The 26606-nt window shown below is 36.9% G+C and overlaps 1 protein-coding gene across 3 annotated transcripts in view; it reads right to left on the minus strand.

Moving 5' to 3' along the window:
• Window positions 1-11949, minus strand: part of LOC127550606 (zinc finger protein 501-like) — a 28430-nt gene extending 16481 nt beyond the window's left edge. For 2 of the 3 annotated variants that reach the window (XM_051979700.1, XM_051979698.1), the window contains exons 1-3: window positions 10156-11949; window positions 8717-8990; window positions 7991-8077 (exon numbers count right to left, since the gene is read on the minus strand). In XM_051979700.1, the coding sequence (XP_051835660.1) occupies window positions 7991-8023 (33 nt within the window). In that variant the 5' untranslated portion in view covers window positions 8024-8077; window positions 8717-8990; window positions 10156-11949. The remainder of the gene's footprint in view (window positions 1-7990; window positions 8078-8716; window positions 8991-10155) is intronic. The other variant, XM_051979699.1, reaches the window with a different exon arrangement.
• Between the last annotated feature and the right edge of the window lie 14657 nt (window positions 11950-26606).

Here is a 26606-nt window from a genome sequence, read left to right on the forward strand (position 1 = left end):
TAAATGTAAAAAGAGAACAAAAAAAAAGCACCTTCCTCACAGAATTGTTGTGAGGATCAAATGAGACAATACTTGTAAAGTGCTTAGCATGGTATCAGGCACGTTAGAGGTTCTTAATAAGTGCTTATTCTTCTTCCTTCTTCTTCTCTTAAAAAGTCAGAATTCTTAGGAGGTGCCTTGTTTTTTTAATGCAATGGAAAAGGAAAAGCTATCTCCACATAATTATAATGAATGTGGAATATTTATAATGAACCTAGAAGAAAAGAAAATGAATTGATTAACTCATGACTCTGAATCCCTGTTTGAAGGTGATCAAGAGTCCTTGATCAGCAACCAGGATAGAAAGGAAAGCCCCTTAGAAAAGGTTTTTAGAGCAGTAAAATTTCAATGTCACCCCTCTCCTACAGGTGTGGAGGTCCTGTTTAGTTGTCTTGAGAACAATGAATGCACAGTGTTACAAGGAAAGTCTTGATGCTGACTCTAATACCAGGACAGGCTGCAAGCTAAGAGATTAATGACGTCTTAGTTACTTCCCCACATGGCCCTGAACCATGATGAAGATTAATGATTGTGCTGGGAGTGTCATCATCTGTGCTGTGATCCTGATGTTCTTAGTGATATTCTTGCTCATACTTACTACTTTACCCACTCTGAACTGTAATCATTCATCATATAGATTACACCATGAAGATGCTTCTGAAAGGGGTAGATATAGATTTAGTTTTCTGATCCTTGTTTTTCCTTTATATTTAGTCACTCCTGATGAAGGGGAGGAGAGGTATTGTATTGTTCATATTTTATGTCTTTGTTTATATTTTGCTTACATTTATCTCCAATGACGTCTACACCAAGCCTCCTATAACTCAGTGCTATGCAGTAATGGCCCTAGTGTCAATTAAATATATATTTATAATATGTTTTATATATACATATATATAAAACATATATTATAATATATAAAACATATAATTATGTAAACATGTGATATATTATAATATGTAATATATAATATAATATATAAATATATATTTAACTCAATATAGTGAAAGCTCTAGAGGACCTTTAGAATCTTACCACAAAGGGATAGTGTATGGTCAGAATAATATCAACAAGGGTATCTGCCACACAGGTTGGTCTAGTTTTTACCCTAAAGGCAGTGAAGTCATCTTTCAGGACTCCAGATGTTGACTCAGCTTCTAGTCACTTCTGCCTGATCCAGAAATGATATCTTTCAAACTTAATAGACATCTCACTACTGTGTGAATCAACACACTCCTCTGACCAGATATGTTTTCCACATAGGCTGCAAATACTTGAAACAGTGCTGTATCTTTGCTGAATATGCCTTCCATGCTGTCCTTTCTGTTAAATGTTAGATAGTTTACAAGAATCTCATTTTTATTTCATTCTTCAGCCTGAACCACTGGATCATGCAAATCAGACCTAGCCTGAGAAAGGAAATTTATTAATGACAGTAAGGGTTCTAAAAAACAAAAAGAGGATAGAGGAGAAAAGGGAGTAAATCTAGGGAATAGTAGGATTGAGCTGAATAAGGAATATTGGGAAAGAATATTAGGAAAGCAGGAAAAATGCTCATCCTGGAAAATTTGCCATTGATAAGTTAGGCCACCTGATAGTTAGGGCCTCTACTTTTCTGGATTCTATGATAATGGCAGATTGTGCTAATAAGATATTACTAGAAACTAGGTTGAAGTAGAAGAAACATGACGGTATGCAGAAGCAATTAGACTGAAATAGAAGCAATTAATGTTGGAATAAATTATGGACCACCTAACAAAAGATGAGTTCATCATCATATATGATGAGTTTGAAAAGTGTTATAAGCCTAAGAGAAAGGTATGATATAGTAGTGATGGAGGTCTGCATAACTGCTAGAATTCTCTATTTTCTCAAAGGAAATCAGCTAATATATTTGTTTCATGTTAGGATTTATGACAGAGAAGAAGAAGAGAATTGGTTAAAGTCTACCATGCACTTTAAGACTGAGGAAAGTAAATTTCAAAGTGACCAGAGAAATGACAGGATACATAGATTAAAATTCTACTGTGGAATTCAACAAATAATTATAGGAATATTTTAATAATAATATTCTGAAGATATAAACAAAAACAATTCTGAAAAGAAGAGATGTTTTTCCATATGAATGCAAGAGAATCCATCAATTCAAATTTATAAAGAAATGTATAAAGGATAGAAGAAAAGGCACAAAACTGAAAAAAATACAAAAATGTGCATTGTTCTGTAAGAACTGTGTTAAGAATACTAGAATTCAGAATAAAGTGAAATTCTCCAGGAATTTTAAGGACAATAAAAAGTTTTTCATTTATCTGGGTAAAGATAGTATGTTCAAAGAAGGTGTGAGACCACTACTTCAGGTGGATGGCATGACAATAATGGACAGAAAGTAGGATTACTCAGCTCATTTTTTTGCTTCTGTTTTCTCTGCCAAGAACACTCTTTGGAGTGGAAAGGTCAGTACAAAAATAACTAAAGGTAGTTGAAATCAACACAAAAAGGGAAATAGTAAAAGACCACTTAATTGTCATGGATGAGGTCAGGTCACTAAGTCTAGACAAACAACATTCCCAGATTTTAAAGGAAATGACAGATGGAATAATTGAGGGATAATTAGTGAACTTTGCCAAAAGAGTAGATAGGCAAAAAAGTTGGCTTTTCAAAAAAGGGAAAAAAGTGTAATCTGTAGTCTCAGATCAGAGAGTTTAAATTTAATTCCTGACAAAATTTTAGTTCATTATTAAAGGATAGTAAAAATTTAGGAGAAACAACTAGTCACTATAAAAGGCAGTATGCTATAATTTAATCAAGAATAAGTCATTCAAAAAAAAAAAAAAAAAAAGAATGTCATTCCAAACTAATCAGATTTCCTTTTATGACTGAGTTTCTATATTGGTAGCTTAAGGGAAATGCTAGATTTAGTTTCCCTAGATTTCAACAAAACATTTGACAAATTTTAATTATGTGGAGAAGACAGGGAGGTAGGAATAAGTTACAAAGTGGCATAGTTAGGTGGACTCAGAAGGATTTGAATAGATGGGTAGAAATTCACTAATGGGTACGCATCAACTTAGAAAGTTTCTACAGAGTATCCCAAAGATTTATCCTTAATCCTGTTTTTGTATCAGTGACTTATAAGGAATCAAAGAATGTTGTTGTTTAATCATTTTCATTCCTGTCTGACTTTTAATGACCTCTTTTGGAGTTTTCTTGGCAAGGATACTGAAGTGATTTTACCACTTTCTTCTCTGGCTCATTTTACAGATGAAGAAACTAAGGTAAATAAGGTTGAGTGACTTGGGTAACCCAAGCCCAGGGTAACACAAATGGTAACTATCTGATCTCCAAATTGAACTCAGGTTTTCCTGACTCCAGATCCAGTATCCTATCTACTAGGTCTTATAACATGCTTGCTAAATTTGCATATGACACAAAGCCTAGATAATAGACTCCAAAATCAGGATCTAAAAAATATCTTAACAAACGAACATTAGGCAAAATCAAATGTGATAAAATTTAACAGGGATGAATGATGAATCTGATACTTGTGTTAAAAAAAGTCACCTTCACAATTACAAGAGATGAGAGGTATAGCATGTTGTCTGAAAAATATCTTTGAAGTTTAATGGACTATAAGCTCAATATGAATCAACAGTGTGACATAGTAACAAAAAAGATAATGTCATCTTATGTTGCATTGAAATGTGATGTACCTAAGACTAGGCAGAAGACAATCCTATTGTCCTCTGCTCTGGCCAGAATACATCTGGAATACTTTATTCAATTCTGGATAATACATATGAGGAAGGTCCACTATTAGATTGAAGACTGTTTAGAGAAGAATAAACACCATGGTGGGGAAACTCAATATTTTGCTATACAGATAATTCTTGCTTTATTATTTCTATTTACTATTAGACTATTCTTCAGACTATTCTACATAAATTGATTTTTTTGGAAATGTGAATTTTTCTGTAGATTTGTGGGAAGGATCAAGGCAGGAAGGAGGACATGAGTTCATGGAGATACAAATGGCACATAGTACAAGGACACGTAGGAGTAAAGATAGAGAAGGCAAAGTAGAAGGAGGAATATGGTGCAAACCTGAGTAAAAGTAAGTAGGACATGTAGGGAGCAGATACATGGCCTAGACCTGGACATTGACAAAGACAGAGGAGGGCAGATGACATTTGATGTCTGAGAACATACATGTGGTACCCAAGTACAGATGGATGGCAAAAAAATACTCAGGTTTGAACAAGTGGATGTAATGAGGCAAAGGTCTCCTCTTTCAGGGTGCAGGTTCGAAGCTCCAATCCATAGTAGTGGTTTCCTCGAAAGTTGTTCTGTTTTTATTTGGAGGATTTTTTATTTAGGGGGTGAGGATAGGACAGATGAGAGGCTGTGGAGGCCAAGACAATGGAACACGATCAGAGAGAGAGAGTGCAGTAAAGTATAGTAAAGTTAAAGAAAGTGTTTTTTTTTTTTTTTTAAGAATGCAGATTTCTTTCAGACTTCTTTGTATAAAGTCAAATTTGTGTAAAACAAATTTACATAAAGCAAGAACTATCTAAATAAGGATCAGTAGATTTTTTCACTTGAAAATTAGAGGATTTTATTGAAACATGATAATTGCTTTCATCTATTCAGAGCTGTCATGCATAAAAGACTTATTTTTCTTGTTTGTAGAGAGGTCAATAATATCAGGAACAAGAGGTGGAAATTGGTGATGGTGGTGGGGGGAACTTTACTAAGAATTAAAAAGTTCCAGAATGGAATGTGAGGGGATAAAAGGATCCTTTTAACTAATAGTCTTTCAGGAAAGCCTAGTTGATCACTTTTTGGGGCTTTGTAAAGGAGGTTCTTGTTAGATTACATGAATATATGAAGCCCATTTAAAAATCTATTTTCTTAAGAGCTCAGGCCTAAATCACGAAGTAGTTGCCTAGACATTTTCACCTGGATTTCCACTAAGTATCAATCTCAACCTACCTTTCCTTCCTCCTAATTTCTCAGTTACTGTTAAAGGTACCACTTGATTCTTGTAAATACCCAGATTCAGGACCTTAGTATACTCTTCACTTTTCCTTTACCTCCCCATATCCAAAAAGTTATATAATTCCACAACTCCTTTTCTTCCTTTCTTCCTCTCCCCTAACCACACTTTTTACAAATGTGAAATATATATGCAAAACCAAATTTGGATGTCTAACGTTCTGGAGATTTCACTCTCCATTCAAGAATGCCAGTGGCTCTCTAACTACTAGGATAAACTAGAAAATTCTTTGATCTTTAAAGCCTTCTAAAATCTGACTCCAGTCCATCTTTTCAGATTTATTTAACATTATTCTTCTTCAGAAGGTCTACATTCCAGTCAGACTGGTCTATTCACTGTTCCCCCAATACTATATTATCTTTCACTTCTATGCCTTTCCAAATTCCCCCATTCCTTGAAAATTTTTCTATCGCTCCTCTTGGAATCCTAAACGCCTTTAAAGGCTAAGCTCATATACCACCTTCTATGTAAGACCCTTTCCTCAATCATTCTCACTTCCCTTAATTGTTTGTATTCTTCCTTACCACCAAATAACTTATTTACTTTGTACATAAATATAAATTTTTAGCTATACTTAGCTATGTGTATATTTCTCTCTTTCTCTCTTCTCCTTAAGTCTTGAGGTTCCATTTTGTCTTTGCATTTTTAGGACCTAGCACAAGACCTTTATATTGGAAATGCTTAATAAATTTATACTGAATTAAACTGAACTATGACAGATGATGCATGGGATCATTATTATGACCACTGCCTTGGCTTCCTCTTCCCTTCCCTGACCCCATCATCTAGGCAGTTGATAGTGGCTCCCCCTCCAAAGTTACCTTATCTTTTTAATATACATATCTCCCATAATGGAAAGTAAATTGTTGAAGGCAAAGTCTATTTAATTTTTGTCTTTGTATATCCATATCTAGCATTTAATAAATTCTTACTAATTGTATATATGCTAGAAATAATTTTTAATAATTGCTTCTTTTGAACATAGGATTATAGAGTTAGAACTGGAAGAGGCTTTAGTGGTCATCAAGGCCAACTTTCACATTTTACAAATGAGAAAAAATGATGCCCAGATAGGTTAAATAACTTAGCAAAGGTCACACAGGTGATAAGTAGGCTAACTCAAATCTTCTGATGCAAATTTAATTCTAGTTTTACTGCATAATTTTAAAATGTAACAAAATCTTGTTATTCTAATATTTACTGCTGAATGCCTACTGGTCAGTGTTTCCAAAGCTAATTCAGACATGCAACATATTTATGTTTGAAATATAATATGAATAGTAAGTACTGATCTAGAGTTTGGTGAATATGTAATTTTACTAGGACAAAAGAAAGGAGAGGAAATGAAGATTGTTTTTTATGGAACAAGATTACTTCCATATAATTTTATTATTCTATGTTCAAGATATATGACTATAAGAATATATTAATTTTTTGGTTTTGTTTTAAATTTGTTGCAAATGATTGTGAAAAGATTTTCATTCACTGTCTAAATTCTGAATACAATTTTCATGAGGTATTCACTTATGTAATATAAATTACTAAGCAGAATATATTACAATGAGATTCACTGGGCTGTTTTGGAAAATATAATGAACTGTGAACTTTGCTTTCTCCTAAAGACTTAAGAAACTAGCTTCTCCATGTGATATGTGATTATCAAACAATGGCACAAAAACATGAAAGCTGTCCTTTGAAAGTTAATTCTATTGAGTAAGTACCATAGTATCTGATTTACTGTGGACAAAAAAGCCACAAAAGATTTTATTATATATTTAGCTTTCTCAGGAAGAAATTACCCAAGTATTCGGTTTTGGGTTTTTTTTTTTTTTTTGGCCATTTTTGTTGTTGTTGCTGTTGTTGTTGTTGTTAAGAAAAGCATAAATGAGCAGTTTCAAAGAAAATAACAATGAATTCTAAACTCATGTTTAAGGAATTGATGCCTCGAGTAGGCCTAGCCATACTACTAGAAATGCATTGCTATGGAGTCCCAAGAAGAAGCACAGCACATCAATTTTTTTTTGCGTGTGTGTGCGTGAAAACCTCCTCACATATGTCATGTTTAGATTACTATTTATGTACAGTGATGCCAATTTTAAATATTCATGTCCAACTTTACTACTGAGATCATCATTCTGCCAGTTGTCCAATGTAAAGAGCATGGAGTCAACTCTAACTCCCATTTTTTATTTTTTCTGCTGAATCAATTATTCTTTTTTCTTCACATGTGTCAAAAGTTTCCCTTATGCACTGCTTGTCTATATCAAGACCAATTCTAAACTCCTTAAGCAGACATTCAAGATCCTCCATAAAATGATCCCCACTACACTGCCAATCTATTCACTATTTCCATAATATACTTTTCACTGCAGTCTCCTCTGTGGTTTGTTGAGAAGATAATTCAGCTCTAATCCTCTGTTTATAATACCCTCTGCCATTCTCTATAACTATATAAATCTTCATCAATGTTAATTCTAATCTTATGTCTTTCAGAAAGTCTTTTCATTTTACTTTTCCTTTAGCTTTGAGTTGTAGAATTATATATATATTTCTTCAATTTTTTTTAACCTATGTTAAAAATAAAAATGTCATTTGATGTTTATATCTTTCCAATGAGCCTTTAAGAAGAAAGATTATGCTAATTCTTTTGGTTTGTTCACAGGTTCAAGTTCAGTTCTAAGAATACAATATGATTGAATAATCTGCTAACAGTTTGATGGTAGGCAGAGGAAGGGAAAGTCAATGATGAATGGCAGCAGACAAATTGGGAACATTTCTAATTTGCTGGGATCAAACAATTGGGGCACAAGTCCCTTTATGAGATCTGGGGACAAAGGAAAAAAACAATTTACATTCTTTGAGACTAGAGATATGGTATTTTAGGAGAGAGAAACTCACCTGGGATTTTGCTGTCAAAAGTACAGAGTTCATCTTCCCCTGCTCAGTACTCTCTTGCTGGGGAAAGACAGTCTGGAGAAAACAGACCTGGGGATGAGAAAGAAGCCATGAAAGACCTCCTATCTTGTAGATCTCTTACCAGGCTAGAAATTCTCACAGAAAATGATGTAATGCTACACCCTCAATCCCCAAACACTTTGTGAAAAGCAGGAAAGTGAAATTAAGTCCAGCAACAACTCTATTTCTATCCTAGATCAAAAAGAAGTCCCACTGACCTGGGTCCTCTTATCTTTTTGATGCTATTAGCTTCTAGATATTTCATCTATTATTTATGGTCCCAATTAAGATCAGTCTTAAAGACAATATGACCACTCAAGGTGCAGTTCTCAAAACTTTTATTAAACTGAGAGCTACTCTATGAATGGTATCAATGAAAGCCAAAGCATTCTGTTACATAACTTCCTATGGTATCCCAATCTTAAAATCCTCATTCTTTGCTGAACTGCTTTAGGAGAGGGATTAAGTTAAGATTCAGTAGAATATCTCACTTCCTTCCCAGAAACATCCCTTTGAGAATGAGTGAGAGAGTGAGTGTGATTTTTAAAGGGGAAAAGCAATTACATGAGAGAAAAAAATTTTTTTTCTTCTACGTGGCAATCAATTCTAGATGCAATTTCTTTCCTGGACCATTCATATCTCCTTCTTTGTAATGCTCAAAATACTTACCTTTCTTCTCAAGATCAATCCTTCAAATCACCCACTACTCAATGGATTCTTAATGTTGCAGTGTCCCTTTAGGAATTGTTTTGGCAACAGCCCCGAAAGACATACACTTTCTTTTTTCTACTTTGGGCAAAAGTTTCTCCACTTGGGATGGATTCCAGGTTTCTAGGTCATGAGAATTCAGAAGAAAGGTAACTTTACTTTGGCGGTGAAATGCAGTAGAGAACCCTCTTTCTGGTGCCCAGAGCTGTATACTTTATATAGAATCTCTGGAGGACTGAACAAAGAAAAGATGGAATCAGCAAAAGGAACCTAGCAGCTCTGCTAATGGGTTAAGAATTAAAGTAGAAAAAGTAGCAAGAACTATGCAAATAGGTATATGTTGAATCATAATTTTGTTCATTTAGCAAATTGATAAAGGATACCTACTGTGATCAAATCTTTATGCAAGTTGCTATAGGGCATACAAAAATGAATAAAACAAGGTCTCTGACCTTTAAGAACTGAAGATCTAGTATATTGATGTTGTCTAGCATATGATGCTGAAAAGTCAATGTCAAGAGCTCCTCGAATTGATTCTCATAGTCACTTACATAGACACTGATGGAGGATTCTTCTCTGACACACATACACTGGCTCCCCACTGCACAAAAATAAACACCTTAACACTGGTATTAGAAGCCCTTTACAAATTAGCTTCATTAAAACTTTTTAGCTGTAATTCATAAAACACCAGCATAGGAATGGTATATTCTACAATCTAACAGTCCTGGATTATCCCTCAATCCTTTTCTTAGATCACCTTTTCCTACCCGGAGCATTTGTTAATACTATAACCAAAATCTAGAATTAGATTGGACTTCTATCCACCTACTAAAGCCCTAGATTTACCCACACATCCAGTTGGAAGTAATCTCTCTATGCTTAAATTTAACATGGCATTTATCCAGGACCTCTCCATTGTACTTATCAAAGAATCCTTCATGTAAAAGCTTCGTGGATACATACATGTCTTTTATTCCTCATGAAATTATATGACAAGGGAGGGAGAGAGGTCTATATTTTATTGGGGATCTTTGTATACCAGATGTCTATCACAATGACTTACACAGAATAGATAATTAATAGTTATTGGTGATAGGAAACCAAGGGAATCTTAACTCCTTTACACAAATGTAACCCATACAAAAGAGGGCTTTTGTTATTCTATGTATAACACACATAAAAACACTCACACACACACCTCTTCCCCATCCCCAATCCCAACCTCAACCCCAACTCCCGGGCCTTCTCAGTAGTTAAGCCCGCCCCTTGTCCCGCCCCTCTCAAGGAAAGGAACGGCCCCGATCGCATGCTCCGCGCCAGGCCCCTAAGTCTCCTCCCGGACCCGCCCAGTTCGGGTTCAGGGTGCGGCGAGGAATTGGGCCCGGGTCACTAAATACCTGGAATTGGGTCCGGGGCCTAGACTGACCTCAGATAAAGAACTGGTTCGAGGCCAAAGAACCAATCATGGCGTCGACGCTGCGCGCGCATCATCATGTAGCCTCAGAAGGGAGGGGGGAGAAAAGCTTGTGCCCTAGTAGCGTCGAGACTACCACATCCACAATGCATCGCTTCCGTTTTCTGGCGCGTTCCTGGGCAAAAGGTCGCTAAGTCCATTACTTCTCTAGTATCCGGGATAACGGTCTGATCTCTTTACTGAGAGCACGTGGACGCCAAAAAAACTAAATTCTGCAGGTAGTGATCGATTTTTCGACAATCACAGGTGGTGGTCATTGAAATTTCCTTTCTCGTTCCCACCCTATCGTATATCACGAAATGTTTCTTTGATTGTAGCTAAAGCCCGCCCTTCCGGTTCTGTTTCTGGGAATGTAGAATCAGAGAATGGCCTGTTTTTGTAGCGTGGAGTTGCAACGGACTAGAGGTGAAACGAGGGAAATGATTATAACACTTTGAAATAGTGGTAGAAAAACATTTCATTTGGAGTTGGTGGATGAGATAGAAGGATTTAATCCACTTTTTAGCAGGAGAAACATCTCTGGAGAGTTAAGGTTAGATGCGGTCTTACAAGGGTAGCTAGACGGCGGAATGATTAGCTCATGGGGCCTGGAATCCGGAAGACCTAGGTTCAAATATAAGCTCAAAACACTTACTTGTTTAACAGACTACTCAACCCTGTTTGCCTCAGTTTCCTATCTGAAAAGCGAGCTAGAGAAGGAAACGGCAAACCATTGCAATCCTGCAAAGAAAACTTCCAAAAGAGAACACGGAGGTTCAGACACAACTGAAAAAACTAAGGAGCAATACCACTAGTGGGAGAGCCTTATTCTCTAGAAATTGAGCTGGGAAGGGGCCCTTCTCTTTTTGTGGAACTTGGGGGAAATTCCTGGAGGCGGGACAAGAGGAGGGCGGGGCCATCATTATTAAAAAGGAGGATTGGACCGGCTATGAAAGCTGGATGTGTTGGAACTAATAAAATCCTAATTAGGAGAAACTGTTTAGTCTGAAGGCCTTTTAGGAATCTGGAAGGACTCATGAAACAGACCACAATTTAGACTTTTAAGAGGGTTTTAACCATTAGGACTCTAAGTTCTTTTTTTTTTTTTTTTTTTTTTTTAAAGGCAGGGAGTCACTAATATTAGGAGAACATAACTTTTTGTGTATGTGTGTTCTAGAGAGTTGAGATAAATACAGAAAACAAAAAGTTGGAATCCATAGAGGCTTTTTTGAGTAGAAAAGTGGAAATAAAAGGGATGAAGCCAGTGTCTAAGGCAGAGACTTGGAAATTTAATATTTTTATAAATTATCTGAATGAGGAAGTACATAGTAAAATTTTCAATTTCAAAAGACTAACTTCTTGAAGTACCTTAAGGCATCCATCCCAGTCTTGCAACTCACCTGTGGATCTACCCAGACAAGCTATCTTCAAGGTAGTCTGTATTTTTTCAAACCCATAGCTCCTAGATCTTTATAGATGTGCCCATTTTAGTGTCAAATTTTAGTGTACAGGCAGTACTTTCTAATACTTCTAGTTTCTATCTCAACCTTTGAATCTTGGGAAGGAGAGGGTGAAAACTGAGGGCAGAGCATACAAAGTCATCTGCCTCACACTGTTGTCCAGACTCATCAGAATCCGGTTTGTACCAGGAAGGCAGAGTTGGTTCTACATAAGGAAAACCATATATATAACAAACCAATTTAATAACAAATAATAATCATGATTTTCCTCCAATAGATGAAATCCAACTGATTTATGAATAACTAAATCATAGGAATAAATATACCTTTATTTAATATAGCAAATAGTATTTATCTGAAGGAAAGAGCAATTATATGTAATAGAGAAAAATTAGAGACTTTGGAAATGTATCTTCTAAGGTTATCGGGGAATATAAGAATTTAATTATAACTTGCTTTTCAGTGATAAATATAGAGCTAAATAATTGGAAGACTAGCTGCTCATGGTTATGTTGATTTGACATGAGCATTATTGTCTAAATTTAGAGCTTTGAGGTAAAAAAAAAAATACTGTAAACCAAAAAGAGAAAGTTCAATGATACTGAAGATTTACACAAGACTTCCAAGGAAAAAGCGAAGGAAAAAGAGAGCTCAGAATTAAATATTTCAAAAGGCAAAAAATAAGGGCTTACAATAAAGCATAACCTATCTGGGAAAACTGAAGATAATCTTGTAGGGGGAAAATGGATTTTTAATGAAACAAGATTTATTTTTTCTTGATGAAAAGGTCAGAATGAAAACACAGGAAATCAGAAATATAAATTTGATTAATTGAAAGGAACTATGTAAGAATGAATTGTTTACTTGCAAACAGAAGAAACAAATGCCTTTCACAAATCCAATGAGTTTTAAGGTTTTCATTTTAAGATCTTTAAAGATTATGGAGAAAAGGAGGATGAAGAGAAAGGGATCTTACCTGAGGAAATTTGGGTCTCTTTTTCATGAATTTCCTCTTTCCAATTCTTTGTTTCATTCTTCTTCCCTCCAGTTTGTGAAAAACTGTTTGCTCCTTTGTTATACTTTATTCCTCTCTTTGTGAAATTCATTCTTTCTACTTTGCTGCTATCCTATTCCCTCCAGTTTTCTCCTGATGGTTTTTCTACTCCTTGATCTTTAGTCTTTTTATCTACTGCATCCTTCTCTGCTTACATAAATAGCTCTTTCTCAACATTAAAAAACCTTGATCTGGCCCTGTCTCAATCTGTTCCTCTATTATACTTCTCTTCAGAGCCAAACTCAAAAAAACAAAAACAAAAACCTCTGTTTTATTGTCTCTGTTTCCCTATTTACCACTTACTCTTCCTCTTTGCAATATGGCTTTGTAAGTCAGCCACTTGAAAGAAATTTTTCTCTAAATATATCTTAATCTCAATGGCTAATCTTGAATTTCTCAGGCCTCATCATTCTTGTTTGATCTGAAGCCTATGATATTATTGACCACTGTTGGCTTTCTCTTTTTTCACCTGCTCTCTCTTGTCTCTCTTCCTTCTAGTTTATCTCCTCTTCAATTCCCTTTGATATATCATCATATTCCATGCTTTCTTTCTTCCCTTGTGTCTAAGAGTGTAGTATTTAGAAATGCTGCTATTTCTCACCTTTACACTTTATTTGTAATCTAGTCAGCTTTCATGAATTCAATGATCAGATCAGTTCAGATGACTACAAATTTCTCATTGTTTCTCTTCCTCTTTGTCTTTTTATCTCTTCCTCTGGCTCTTCATATCTTCATATGGCATGTCTTTATGCAGCTCCAGGACCATGTCACCAACACTGGTTGGAAATGTCTACCTGGATATCCTACAGGAATCTCAAAGTCAGTATGTCCAAAACAAAACTTGAGTTTGAGATTCCCTTTGAAATTCCCTTTATCTGTTTCCAAATTTAAAAAAAAAAAATTTCTTTTGAAATTTCCACCTTACTTCTTGTCACTAAATTTCACAAACTTCTGAGTCATTCATGATTCATTACTCTCCTTTGCCCATTAACTTGCTAAATATTACTAGTCTTATTTTCATAGCCTCTCATATCTTTTTTCCCATTTCATAACTTTTTTTCCATTCACACAACTACCATGCTAATTTAGTACCTCATAATCTTTTGCCTAGATTATTTAATTGTGTCTTTGCAAATCTCTTAAAATACAAGAGTTTCTTCTGTCCATAGGTATACCATGTAAGCATGGTACTAAAAACTGATGCAGGTAAGTAAAGGGCAGGCAAAGTCTGTATGTCAGCATATTATGGAACTATAAGTGCATCAAAGAGTGCATTCACTACAAAAGCTACTAGGCAACAATCTAAGCTAAAACTGCTGCAATTACATGCAATAAAAATTCAACAAAGGACAATGGAACGATAGATTAAAAATTAATTGGAAACTAAATAATCTAATCTTAAGAATAAGTGAGTCAAAAATCATAAAAACAATTTCATTAAAGAAAATAACCATAAGAGAACATTACAAAATTTATGGGATGCAGCCAAAGTAGTACTTATGGAAAATTTTATTCCTCTAAACTCTTACGTTAATGAAATAAGAGAAAAAAAATAGATCAATGAGTTGGGAGGCCACTTAAAAACTAGAAGAATTAAAAAATTTTTTTCTATTATAGCTTTTTATTTGCAAAACGTGTGTGTGGGTAATTTTTCTTTATTTTCCTTTATTTTTTTATTTTTTTAAACTTTTTATTGACAGAACCCATGCCAGAGTAATTTTTTACAGCATTATCCCTTGCACTCACTTCTGTTCTGATTTTTCCCCTCCCTCCCTCTACGCCCTCCCCCAGATGGCAAGCAGTCCTTTATATGTTAAATAGGTTACAGTATATCCTAGATACAATATATGTGTGCAGAACCGAACAGTTCTCTTCTTGCACAGGGAGAATTGGATTCAGAAGGTATAAATAATGGGTAATTTTTCAACACTGACCCTTGCAAACCTTCTCTTCCAAATTTTCTCCTCCTCCCCACTCCCTCCCCTAGATGGCAGGTATTCCAATACATGTTAAAATATATGTTAAATCCAATGTATGTATACATATTCATACAGTTATCTTGCTGCACAAGAAATATCAGATCTAGAAAGAAAAAAACCCTGAGAAGGAAAACAAAAATGCAAGCAGAAAACTGTTAGGATTCTTACAAAGTGCTAAATTGGTCGTCTAATTTTAGCATGGTGCTTAGCAGTTATCTGGTTCACTAATGTGCTTAGTACTTATTAGAGTTCTGCTAGAGTTCACACCTTTCACACCTTTAAGAGTTCACACCTCTAAAAGAGCATATAAAAGGACAAGTCCACCAGAAGCTCCAGGAGAATCAGGACCAGAATTCAGTGTGAGATTCAAAAGTCACAAGGACAAGCCCACTAGAGGAGCAGAGGAGGAGCCCACTCTCAGAGGCAAGACAGATTCATTCCAACTTCCATCTTTGTGCTGGCTGGAGGCTTTGGATTTGGAGGGAGCTAGAGACTGAAGCTGGATGAGGCAAAGAACTAGCAGTAAGAGCTCTTGGAATCAAGGAGAGATATGGGTCTCTAAGAAACCTAACTGGGCTATTTTGAAAAAAACAATAAAGGACTGGACTTTAACACCTGGCTGCATTTGAGGTGATCATTATACTGAACTGAAACAAAGGCTGCCTCTAGAAGCCCCCCAAGAAATCTGCTTTCAGAGAACATTATACTTAAGAGAAAAACATTACAGAAAACAACAGAAAGAGTGAAAATGCTATGATGTGGTCCACACTCAGTTCCCACAGTCCTCTCCCTGGGTATAGTTAACTCTCCTTCATTACTGAACAATTGGAACTGGCCTGAATCAATTCTTTGTTGAAGAGAGCCACATCTATCAGAATTGATCATCATGTAGTATTGTTGCTGTGTACAATGATCTCCTGGTTCTGTTAATTTCACTTAGCATCAGTTCACGTAGGTTTCTTCAGGCCTCTCTGAAATCATCCTGTTGGTCATTTCTTACAGAACAATAATATTCCACAACATTCCTATGCCATAATTTATTCAGCCATTCTCCATCTGATGGGCATCCACTCAGTTTGTCACTAAGAAAAGGGTTGCCACGAACATTTTTGCACGTGTGGCTTCCTTTCCCTCTTTTAAGATCTCTTTGGGATATAAGCCTAGTAATAGCACTGCTGGATCAAAGTGTATGCACAGTTTGATAACTTTTTGAGCATAGTTCCAAATTGCTGTCCAGAATGGTTAAATGAATTCACAATTCCACCAACAATGTATCAGTGTCCCAGTTTTCCCACATCCCCTCCAACATTCATCATTTTTTCCTGTCATCATAGTGTATCTGACAGGTGTGTAGTGGTATCTCAGAGTTGGCTTAATTTGCATTTCTCTGATCAATAGTGATTTAGAGCACCTTTTCATATGACTAGAAAAAGTTTCAATTTCTTTATCTGAAAATTGTCTGTTCATATCTTTTGACTATCAACTGGAGAATGGCTCGAATTCTTATAAATTTGAGTCAATTCTCTAAATATTTTAGAAATGAAGCCTTTATCAGAACCTTTGAATATAAAAATGTTTTATCAGTTTATTGCTTTCCTTCTAATCTTGTACATGACCCCTTTTCAAGCACATGGTTGACTGAAAGATGCAGAGATCCCAACATTTATCAATTATGTGACATTATAAATGCATGTGAAGTGTTAATAAATTTATAATCAAATATCAAAGGTATGCTATTAAAAAGATAAGATTTTATACTTATCCCAATTTAATTTTATTGTGTTAGAGAAGGCCTATTTTTTAGTTATAAAATTGATATGGGAGGGATGGAATGATGAGACTGAATGGAAGTAGGGATTCTAAAATCTATATGAGTAGAATTGAGTACAGCAGTTCATATAGCAGAGACATGGAACAAAGTGAGTGTAAATAAGACATGAAGAAATTGGGAGATTTGAGCAGATAGAATAGGAAAGATTGAATAAAAAACAATTTGGCAGCCACCAAAACCATTTGGTATTGGCTAAGAAATAGACTAGTTGATCAATGGAATAGGTTAGGTTCATGGAACAAAATAATGAGTGTTTCACAAACCTAAAACCCCAGTTTTGGTTTTTTTTTTATTTTTTATGATAGCTTTTTATATAGAAAACATAAAGAAAAGATAATTTTTCTTTTTTTAAATTATAACTTTTTATTGACAGTACATATGCATGGGTAATTTTTTACAACATTATCCCTTGCACTCATTTCTATTCCAACTTTTCCCTTCCCTCCCTCCACCCCCTCCCCTAGATGCAAGGTAGTCTTATACATGTTAAATATGTTATAGTATATCTTAGATACAATATGTGTGTGTAGAACCGAATAGTTCTCTTGTTGCACAGGAAGAATTGGATTCAGAAGGTAAAAATAACCTGGGAAGAAAAACAAGAATGAAAACAGTTCACACTCATTTTCCAGTGTTCCTTTTCTGGGTGTAGCTGATTCTGTCCATCATTGATCAATTGGAACTGAATTAGATCTTCTCTTTGTCAAAGATATCAATTTCCATCAGAATACATCCTCATACAGTATTGTTGTTGAAGTATATAATGATCTCCTGGTTCTGCTCATTTCACTCAGCATCAGTTCATGTAAGGCTTTCTAAGCCTCTCTGTGTTCATCTTGCTGGTCATTTCTTACAGAACAATAATAAACCGTATGTGAATCATATACCACAGGGGGTGGAGCCAAGATGGCAGAGAAGGCACATGTGACTTTCTAAGCTCTCTCATACCCTCACAACCAATTATTAAATTCAGCCTCAAAAATAGTGCTTGACTAGTAAAACCCACAAAGGTTAGAAATACGACAACTCACCAGTCAAAGATAATCTGGAATTTTGTCAAAAAAAGGTTTGTCCTGAGGGACCGGAGCAGATCAGCAGGGACAGAATTAGAGGCTAGCATATTGTGCAGATCGGGTGGGGGTGATCTCTGGATTAGAAAAATTACAGAGATGACTCTGACATAGACTGATTGCTCTGCCTTGCTTGCAAAACAGCAGATCAGCAGAGAATTCGAAGCCACTCTAAAACAAACAAACAAAAAATGCCAGAACCTAACAGGATCTGGCTATATCCACCCAAAACTGGAAGTGATACAGCACAGATCACAGCACAACTGCGCAGCCCCTATCCACAGTACAGGGCTTTTCCTTGGGGCAGTTATGAACCTGCACAGCAGGGGGCCATAGCCCGAGGCAGCCTCTAATCTGCACAGTAAGGGGCTTAACCTGGGGAAATAGAACTTCCGAAGTGAGGCTGTGCTTCTGGAGCAGGGACGCTTCCGGTCTATACCAGGCTATTTGATGGTCAGCTGCTAATAAACACAGCCCCAGGTGGGCTTTGGCCTGGGGTAGTGACATTTTCACTAGCCTCAGGGCAGTTGCTAATCTGCACAGTGGGGGTTCTTCACTGGGCAATTCTGCAGCTCAGCTTGTGCTAACCAGATCTGAATCACTTCCAGTTGGGGAACTTTTTCCCAGAATACTCCCATACCTTGCTGCTCTCTACAGCCTATTTGTATCTTATCTGCTTTGCAGAGGAAGCTGGTAACCATCTTGCCCTGAAGGCAGACCCTAAAGGCTTTAAAAAAAGAATAAAAAAATCAAAAGGACTATCAATATCTTCTATACAGAAAAAGAGCAAGTTTGCAACCCCGAGTAGACTAATAGCAAACAGTCTCTAGACAGTATCCCAAAGGGGAATGTTACCTGGCCCCTATCACATAACACTCTCCTAGAAGAGACCATTAAAAGTCTCAAAAGAGAGCTAGAAGAAAAATGGGGAAAGGAAAGTGAAGCTATGCAAGAAAGTAACAACTTCCTAAAATGTGAATTGGAAAAGGTAAAAGAATTCTCAGGAAGTGCAGGAAAAGAGAATTTGTGAACTGGAAAAGGTAAAAAAAAAATCCCAGGAAAGTAGGATTTGGGAATTGGAAAAGATAAAGAATTCCCAAGAAAGTAGGATTTGTGAATTGGAAGATAAAGAATTCCCAAGAAGGTAGGATTTGTGAATTGGAAAAAGAAAATAACTCACTAAGAAAAAAAAAAAAAAAAAAATTAGTGAAATGGAAAAAAATTCCATAGAGCAAAACAACTCATTTAAAAATTCAATTGGACATAAACAAAAAGAAGTAAAAAAAGCTAATGAAGAAAATAACTCATTAAAAATCAGAACTAAACAAATATAAATGAATGATTCGTTGAGACATCAAGAATCAGTCAAGAAGAATCAAAAAAAATGAAAAATTAGAAGCATCAAATATCTACTTGGAAAAACAACAGACCTGGAAAATAGATCTAGGAGAGATAATCTGAGCATTATTGGACTTTCCGAAAATTATGATGAAAAAAAGAGCCTAGATATTTTTTACAGGAAATCATCAAAGAGAACTGTCCAGATGTAATAGAATCAGAAGGTAAAATAGTCATTGAAAGAATTCATCAAACACCTTCTGAAAAAGACCTTAAAATAAAAACTCCAAGGAATATTGTGGCCAAATTTCAGAACTATCAGATTAAGGAAAAAATATTACAAGCAGCCAGAAAAAAAAAAAAAAAAAAAAAACAATTCAAATACCGAGGTGCCACGATAAGGCTCACCCAAGATCTGGCTGCCTCCACATTAAAGGATCGATGGGCCTGGAATCTGATATTCCAAAAGGCAAAATAACTTGGAATGCAGCCAAGAATAAACTACCCAGCCAAGCTGAGCATTTTCTTCCAGGGAAGAAGATAGACATTTAATGAAACAGATAAATTCCATTTGTTTCTAAGGAAAAAAACGGAACTAAATAAAAAATTTGATCTCCAACCATAGGACTCAAGAGAAGCAGAAAAAGGTAAAAGGAACTCTTAGTATTTCTGTTGTGGATATACAAAAAAACTACATGTATAATTTGATTTTAATGATATAACATAAAGAAGGGAAGTAGAAATGGAACAAGGATAGTGTCAGAAAAGGGGGATAAAAAGAGGGAAACTACATCCCATTGTAGCGTGACGTGTTTCTCGAGCGGAGTCTCTGCCCTCTACTTACCCATCTTCTGGGCCTTCGGTCGTCACCGGCTTCCGAGGAAGAACTAAACACTGAGCCGAGTTGCCAGAGAACAGACGAAGTTTATTCTTACAAAGCTACATCAGGCACAGAGAGGGACTCCAAGAAGTACATTGTAAATAAAAACTTTTTGGTTTTGTCAGCACCAATCAGGGTGTCTGTTACCAGTTTTATCCTTATATGGTGATCTTATAGCTAGCAAGCCTGTGTTTTTGGCATCTATCCTCGTTTCCCACCCCAACAATTCCCCCTTTTTGTTTAAAGCCAGTGCTGAAAACGGGTCACTGTATCTCAATAATAGATTATGCCCTGGGCCCCTTCTGCGTGAACTTGAGGATTTCGGCCACCGGGCGCTGATTAAGGTTGTCAGGGCAAGTCACACCTGACCCGTGGATCCCTGCCACACCAAGGCCCTGTCTCAGGTGGGTGGGAATGCCCTGAAGTTGCCCATCATGGCGTAGCAGTGGTCTTACAGTTGTGGTTCAAGCTCCGTCAGCCAGACCTGAGAGTCATTATCTTTCAATTACACAATGATGACAATGTTGAAAACTAACGTCTCTCTTTTATACACGTGTTCTATTTACAATTCAGCCAAAGGCAAATAGTTATACATAGACACCACAGGCACTAGGAGATAGATAATTTAACTAAGGCAAAGTTTCCGGTACCATGGGGTGTTAAAATCAGCTTCAGTAAAACAAAGGGGCTCAGGTTGTGGGGTGTGCGAGTTGTCCACTGGCTCTGAGTCATGGATTCGTTGGTAGACAACTTGAACGTTTTTCTGTACCGCGGAGTCAACCTGAGACTTAACAAAGGTGGTTAATTTATTGAACAACCATGGTCCAAAGGAAACCAAAAGTAGGAAGCCAATGAGTGGGCCTAGGAGACTAGGAAGCAATGTTGTCAGCCAGGGGAAGCAGAAAACCAGTTTTGGTACCAGGATTCTTGTTGCTCTCTCTCTCTTTTACATTTTTCTAAGTTGTCCTTGACCCTTTGAATGCTATTCTCTACCAGGTCCAGCTTATTTACAAAGAAACAACATTCTTCTTTTAGTGCAGCGCCAAGGCCGCCCTGCTGTAAGAACAACAGATCTAAACCCCTTCTATTTTGCAGTACTACTTCTGCTAGGGAGGACACAGAGTCTTTTAAATTTTCAAGGCCTGATTGGAGTTCTGTGAGGTCTTTATCAATGACTGCACTTAACTGCACATATTGGTGATTGGATGTGACTAAAGAGGCAATCCCTGTTCCTGTACCAGTTAGACCAAGGCCAATGACCACGGCAAATGTGATTGCTGTTAAAGGCTCTCTTTTTGTTCTGATTCTAGCGTCAGTCCCTGAGTCCCAAAATTGTAAGAGCTCATCGGCTGGGTGTACCATGAGGTGAGGAAAAAGTGACATGAGCACACAGTAATCTTGTTTGCTTAAAAAGGAGGTGGAGCGGATAAAAGTGGTCAGTCCAGAGGAGCAGGCAAAGTGAATAGGAGCTAGGCGTTCCCATTCTTTCAGGTATTTTGAAAAAATATATACCAGTTTCTCCAATGTTCTATCAGGTTCTCCAATGTTCTATCTCTACCTCCCCCTTTTTTCTTACTCATGGAAAGGAATTATCAAATGATCATTCCCCATATAAATTCTAAGAGCAAATCAAAATCCCTATACATAACAGACTAGTACAGTAGCAGTTCCTAAAAATCCCTCAAACATAACAGCAACAGTTACACAGTGTTAACAAATCCCATCCCAAATCTTAAGCACACAGTAATAGATGATCCAGGCAAGGTTTAACAGTCATTCATCAACCATTCCCAAAGTCCCTTATATTAGTCCAAACTACAGTAGATGCAGGGTCCAGTCCATGGCTCTCATTTAAAACTGCTGCTCCAGGCTGTGAAGTGACAGGAGGTTCTCATTCCTTGCAGAGTGGGTGCATCATGCTGACAATCAAAGCTGATCAAAGCTGATCCAGGTTCCAGAAGCAAGCCAATATCTGTAATTTGACCAAAATCTAGAGCAAAAACACAAATCTAGCACAAAGATTAGATCAGTCTCAGATAGAAAGACTCAGTTCATCAGGTTGCTGCAAAACATGAGGAGGCCAAAATAAATTGTTCCCTATGTGAAGAAATGAGTTTGCTTTACAAGCCAGGCAAACAGCTGCAGTCTTACAGACCCCTGTTAATTGTCCACTTATCATGTAGAAACCTTAAAGAAACAAAACACCAATATCCGGTAACAGACAGATGACCAGGCTAAATACTCAGTTGCCCAAGCATTTAGGATACAATGATTACATATGACCAGACTGAAAATAGCAAGGCATGACATAATTGAATTGCATTAACAGTTCTACTGACCATTGCTCTGATCAGAGAGATCAGTTACAAAAGGAAAAATGCAAGAATATAATCGAATTTTAACTGCTTATCAATTGTCCCAGTAATTGTCACAGGGTGGAGCTTTAAAACTCCCAAACAGCTAATTAACTCTAAGCCAAAACTTTTACCTCCAATAACAGATGTCATTAATCAAATTTCTGATAACTCTTAAACAATTATTTATCATATCCTTATAAGTCATGACAGAAAGAAATTGTCTCAGTAAGTTCACAACTTAGAACAATTATCATATCTAGGTAGATGTTACTTAAGTGAACATTATACATACAAATCATTTGGCTTTAAAAATACCCAATACATAGAAAAATATCCCAAATTGCATATTGTCCATAACAGAAACATTTTAAAAAGGACAAAGAAAAAAACTATTATTTTCAGAGGCCCTTTAAATAACCTCAGGATGACCCAATACAATCAATTTAAACTTATACTAAAAACCCAATTTCACATAAAAGAATTCAAGAAGGTTTTTATCATAGCAATTAAACTTTTAGAAATACTCGGACCAAAGTATGGATCACATTTATGACTATATTCCTCAACCAAGAAAATATTTATGTATCAAGAAACAAATATTCAATCAATTAACTTAAAAGTATGTCCTTAAAAATCAGTTTGCTGAACTGGCCATAATCAGATAAGAAAAAAGCGGCAGGAACATACTCAGGGGGGTGAGGGGAGGAGAGGATTCCACATGGCCACCCTTCCCCCACTCCTGCCCCCTGGAAAAAACTTCCCTCAGGTTCCCCATTCAAATTTCCTAATGGGGATCCTTTTCAAGATTTAACCCATCAGTTTCCCAATATCAGGTTTCTTCCCAAATTCACCCATTTCCAACCTTCTCTTTCTCCCTGGCTACATATTTGAACAATCTCCTTAAAGAACTTTCCTATCAGATGCTCCTGATGCTACTATAAAGACAGTGGAGGTGGATGGCTCCCTCCCCCCACCTCTTCACCTACTCCTAAAAGATTTTCTTTCACCTTTTTTAAAGCCATGCAAACCTCTAATTGTTCCTACAAATCAGTCCTTCCTAAATCACCTGCATTCCTCTTTCCTTTGTCCTTCGAAAACCTGTAAGATTCACACTATAGTGAATAGTCCAAAACCTCCAAAAACCCACACATGTCCAGCAGAGCTGGTTTTAAAGTATAACTTATGTTAACAAATAACTCAATATATTTCAGAAGGTAACAAACTGAATCAAACTAATACAGCTGTTTTTAAAAGTTTTTTTTTTTTTCTTTTACCACATTCCTTCTAACAGCTATTAGCATCTTATCTCCAGAGCTTTTTATTGCCCAGGCCAGGCTAACCTTGAATTTTATTGCTCTTTACTCTAGTAAGCTTTGTTTCAAGGGAAAAAAACCTTTTCTGAAAAAAACTATTTTCTGTTAAAATAGCTAAATTCCATGTACTTACAAAATTAGTACAACAGGTTAAAAGTTTTAAAATGACAAGCAAATTTTCAAACAACCAATTCCCAAATTTCTTAATCATTGTTCTTAAAACTTAACAAAGCTTTTAAATCAGCAAAAACAGACTAGGGGCTGTTTCCAGGACCTCCACCCCCAGAGAGAAGTTTGTTGAATTCCCTTTTCCCATTTCAGTATCCAAAGGGGTTTCTGTTACCCCTTTCCAAACTAATTTAGTGCTTTTTTCTCTTCACAGAGAATGCCTAGATATTCCATTCAAACTTCTTTCCTTTAAATGTTAGCACACTGGTCTTCTATATACATATTTTAACTTTCCGAAATTCCAAATCCCTTTCAATCTATTTTTTCATTTCTTTTTCTTCCTTTCTCTCACTTTTCTCCCTTTGTCTCCCAGGCTACTGCAGTCAGCCAGAGACAGAGAGAGGGAGAGAGAAAGATTTTTCAAGCTTCTTGATATTTGCTAAGCCTGCACACAGAGGCTGGATCCTTATCTCTTACAAGTTTGCTAACTTTTAACACAGACACACACAGACAAACATGGAGCTCCATTTAAAAATTTTTCCAACCAATAAAACAGACAAATCACACAGAACATAGAACACACATCACACAGACTACACAGTTACAACACTAAACAAACATATAACACATAACATAGACCCAGATATTTCCCAGTGTCCCAGAAAATATCCGTCTCAGCAAGGGTCTCACTGCTTTGGGTAATTGTCCCTGATACCCTGACACAGGGAGGGAGAGAGTTCTTTGTAAAGATTGTTGTAATGCAGAGAGTTTGTTCGTTAAGTCTTGCTTAGCTGTGGTGAGGTCAATGACTGGGGCGACAGGGGGATTAAGTATCGGGGCAGTTCTGACGGGGACTGGACGGGAGGGATCTCAATGATCCCTGGGTGTGTATAGTCATATGCGGCCATTTGCTGACCCACTAGATGCCATCTTCCTATTCTTATGCCTGATTGTTGGACCCATGGGCAGACGTCCCAAATCTTCTCTATAAATTCCCGACATGTCTTTATGGGAAGTTTGCAACCTTTCTGTGCACATAATTTATAGAGGCGTTTTGCTAACACCGCTTTTTCTTCTGGCAACATTTGGGGAATACTACTCCCCTCCCCCCCACCCCCATCATCCCTGCTCCCAGCAGAGGCAGCTCAGTGAAGGCAGAATCTCTGCCGAGGCAGTCTCTCTGCGCTCGTGAAGGTCCCTGGACCCTCTGTCCCTGTTCGGGCGCCACTTGTAGCATGACGTGTTTCTCGAGCGGAGTCTCTGCCCTCTACTTACCCATCTTCTGGGCCTTCGGTCGTCACTGGCTTCCGAGGAAGAACTAAACACTGAGCCGAGTTGCCAGAGAACAGACGAAGTTTATTCTTACAAAGCTACATCAGGCACAGAGAGGGACTCCAGGAAGTACATTGTAAATAAAAACTTTTTGGTTTTGTCAGCACCAATCAGGGTGTCTGTTACCAGTTTTATCCTTATATGGTGATCTTATAGCTAGCAAGCTTGTGTTTTTGGCATCTATCCTTGTTTCCCACCCCAACACCCATGAAGAGGCAAAGGAAACCTATCATATCTGTAGGAATTTAGAGAGGGGGAGGAACATTGTGGGAATCTTACTCTCATTAGAATTGGCTCAAAGAGAAAATAATTGACATATTTGTTTTACAGAGAATCTACTCTCACCTCATTTAAAAGAGGGAGAGGAAAAGGGAAAAGGAAAAGAGTAATAAGGGAAGGGCACAAGAAAGGGGAAGAGATTCAAAGGAGAGAGGGAGGGATCCTAAAGAGGGTGAGCAGTGTGATACAAATGGGGCCCATAAGTTTAAAACTGGGGGAAGAGGGTTGGAGGGGCAAGGAAAAGAAAAGCATAATCTGGGAATAATAAGATGTCAGGAAATACAGAATTAGTCATTTTAACTGTAAATGTGAATGGGATGAACTCTCCCATTAAATGGAGGTGGATAACACACTGGATCAAAAGTCAGAACCCTACAATATGTTGTTTACAGGAAACACATTTAAAGCAGGGAGATACATACAGAGTAAAGGTAAAAGGCAGGAGCAGAATCTATTATGCTACAGGTGAAGTAAAAAAAGCAGGGGTAGCCATCCTGATCTCAGATCAAGCAAAAGCAAAAATTGATCTAAAAGACATAAGGAAGAAAACTATATCTTGCTAAAGGGTAGCATAGACAATGAAGCAATATCAATACTAAACATAAATGCACCAAGAGGTTTAGCATCTAACTTCCTAAAGAAGAAGTTGAATTGCAAGAAGAAATAGACAGCAAAACTGTAATAGTGGGAGATCTCAACCTTGCACTCTCAGAATTAGATAAATCAACCCACAAAACAAATAAGAAAGAAATTAAAGAGGTAAAAAGAATATTAGAAAAATTAGGTATGATAGATCTTTGGAGAAAACTGAATGGAGATAGAAAGGAATATGCTTTCTTCTCAGCAGTTCATGGAACCTATACAAAAATTGACCATATATTAGGACATAAAGACCTCAAAATTAAATGCAGGAAGGCAGAAATAGTAAATGCTTTCTTTTCCGATCACAATGCAATAAAAACTACATTCAAGTTTGTTCTACTTCTCATAGCTGAGGTCTATTTGGGTCTTGGCACTACTTGTGTCATGGCCTCGGTTTGCCACCGAGTGACAGGGTTCTAGAGCCTTGTTAGTCTCAGCTTTCTGTCCATGGTGGAGCCTCAGGCTGTGGACAGCCTCTTTCCTTTCTCTTTCCTCCATCTCACCACCTCCTCAGGAGACCTTGCTGTCTGGAGAGCCTCTGCATGAGAATTGCTTGGGACTCTTTGCTAGTTCAACACTAGGTACAGAATGTTCCCTTTTGACGTCTTTGTCTTATTTGCATAGCTTCCATAGACCTCACTGTCGAATCACCTGGATATCTATTTAGAGAAACATCTGGATCACAGTCTTTC

Source organism: Antechinus flavipes, chromosome 2 (genome assembly GCF_016432865.1).
Source record: "Antechinus flavipes isolate AdamAnt ecotype Samford, QLD, Australia chromosome 2, AdamAnt_v2, whole genome shotgun sequence".
Taxonomy (NCBI): domain Eukaryota; kingdom Metazoa; phylum Chordata; class Mammalia; order Dasyuromorphia; family Dasyuridae; genus Antechinus; species Antechinus flavipes.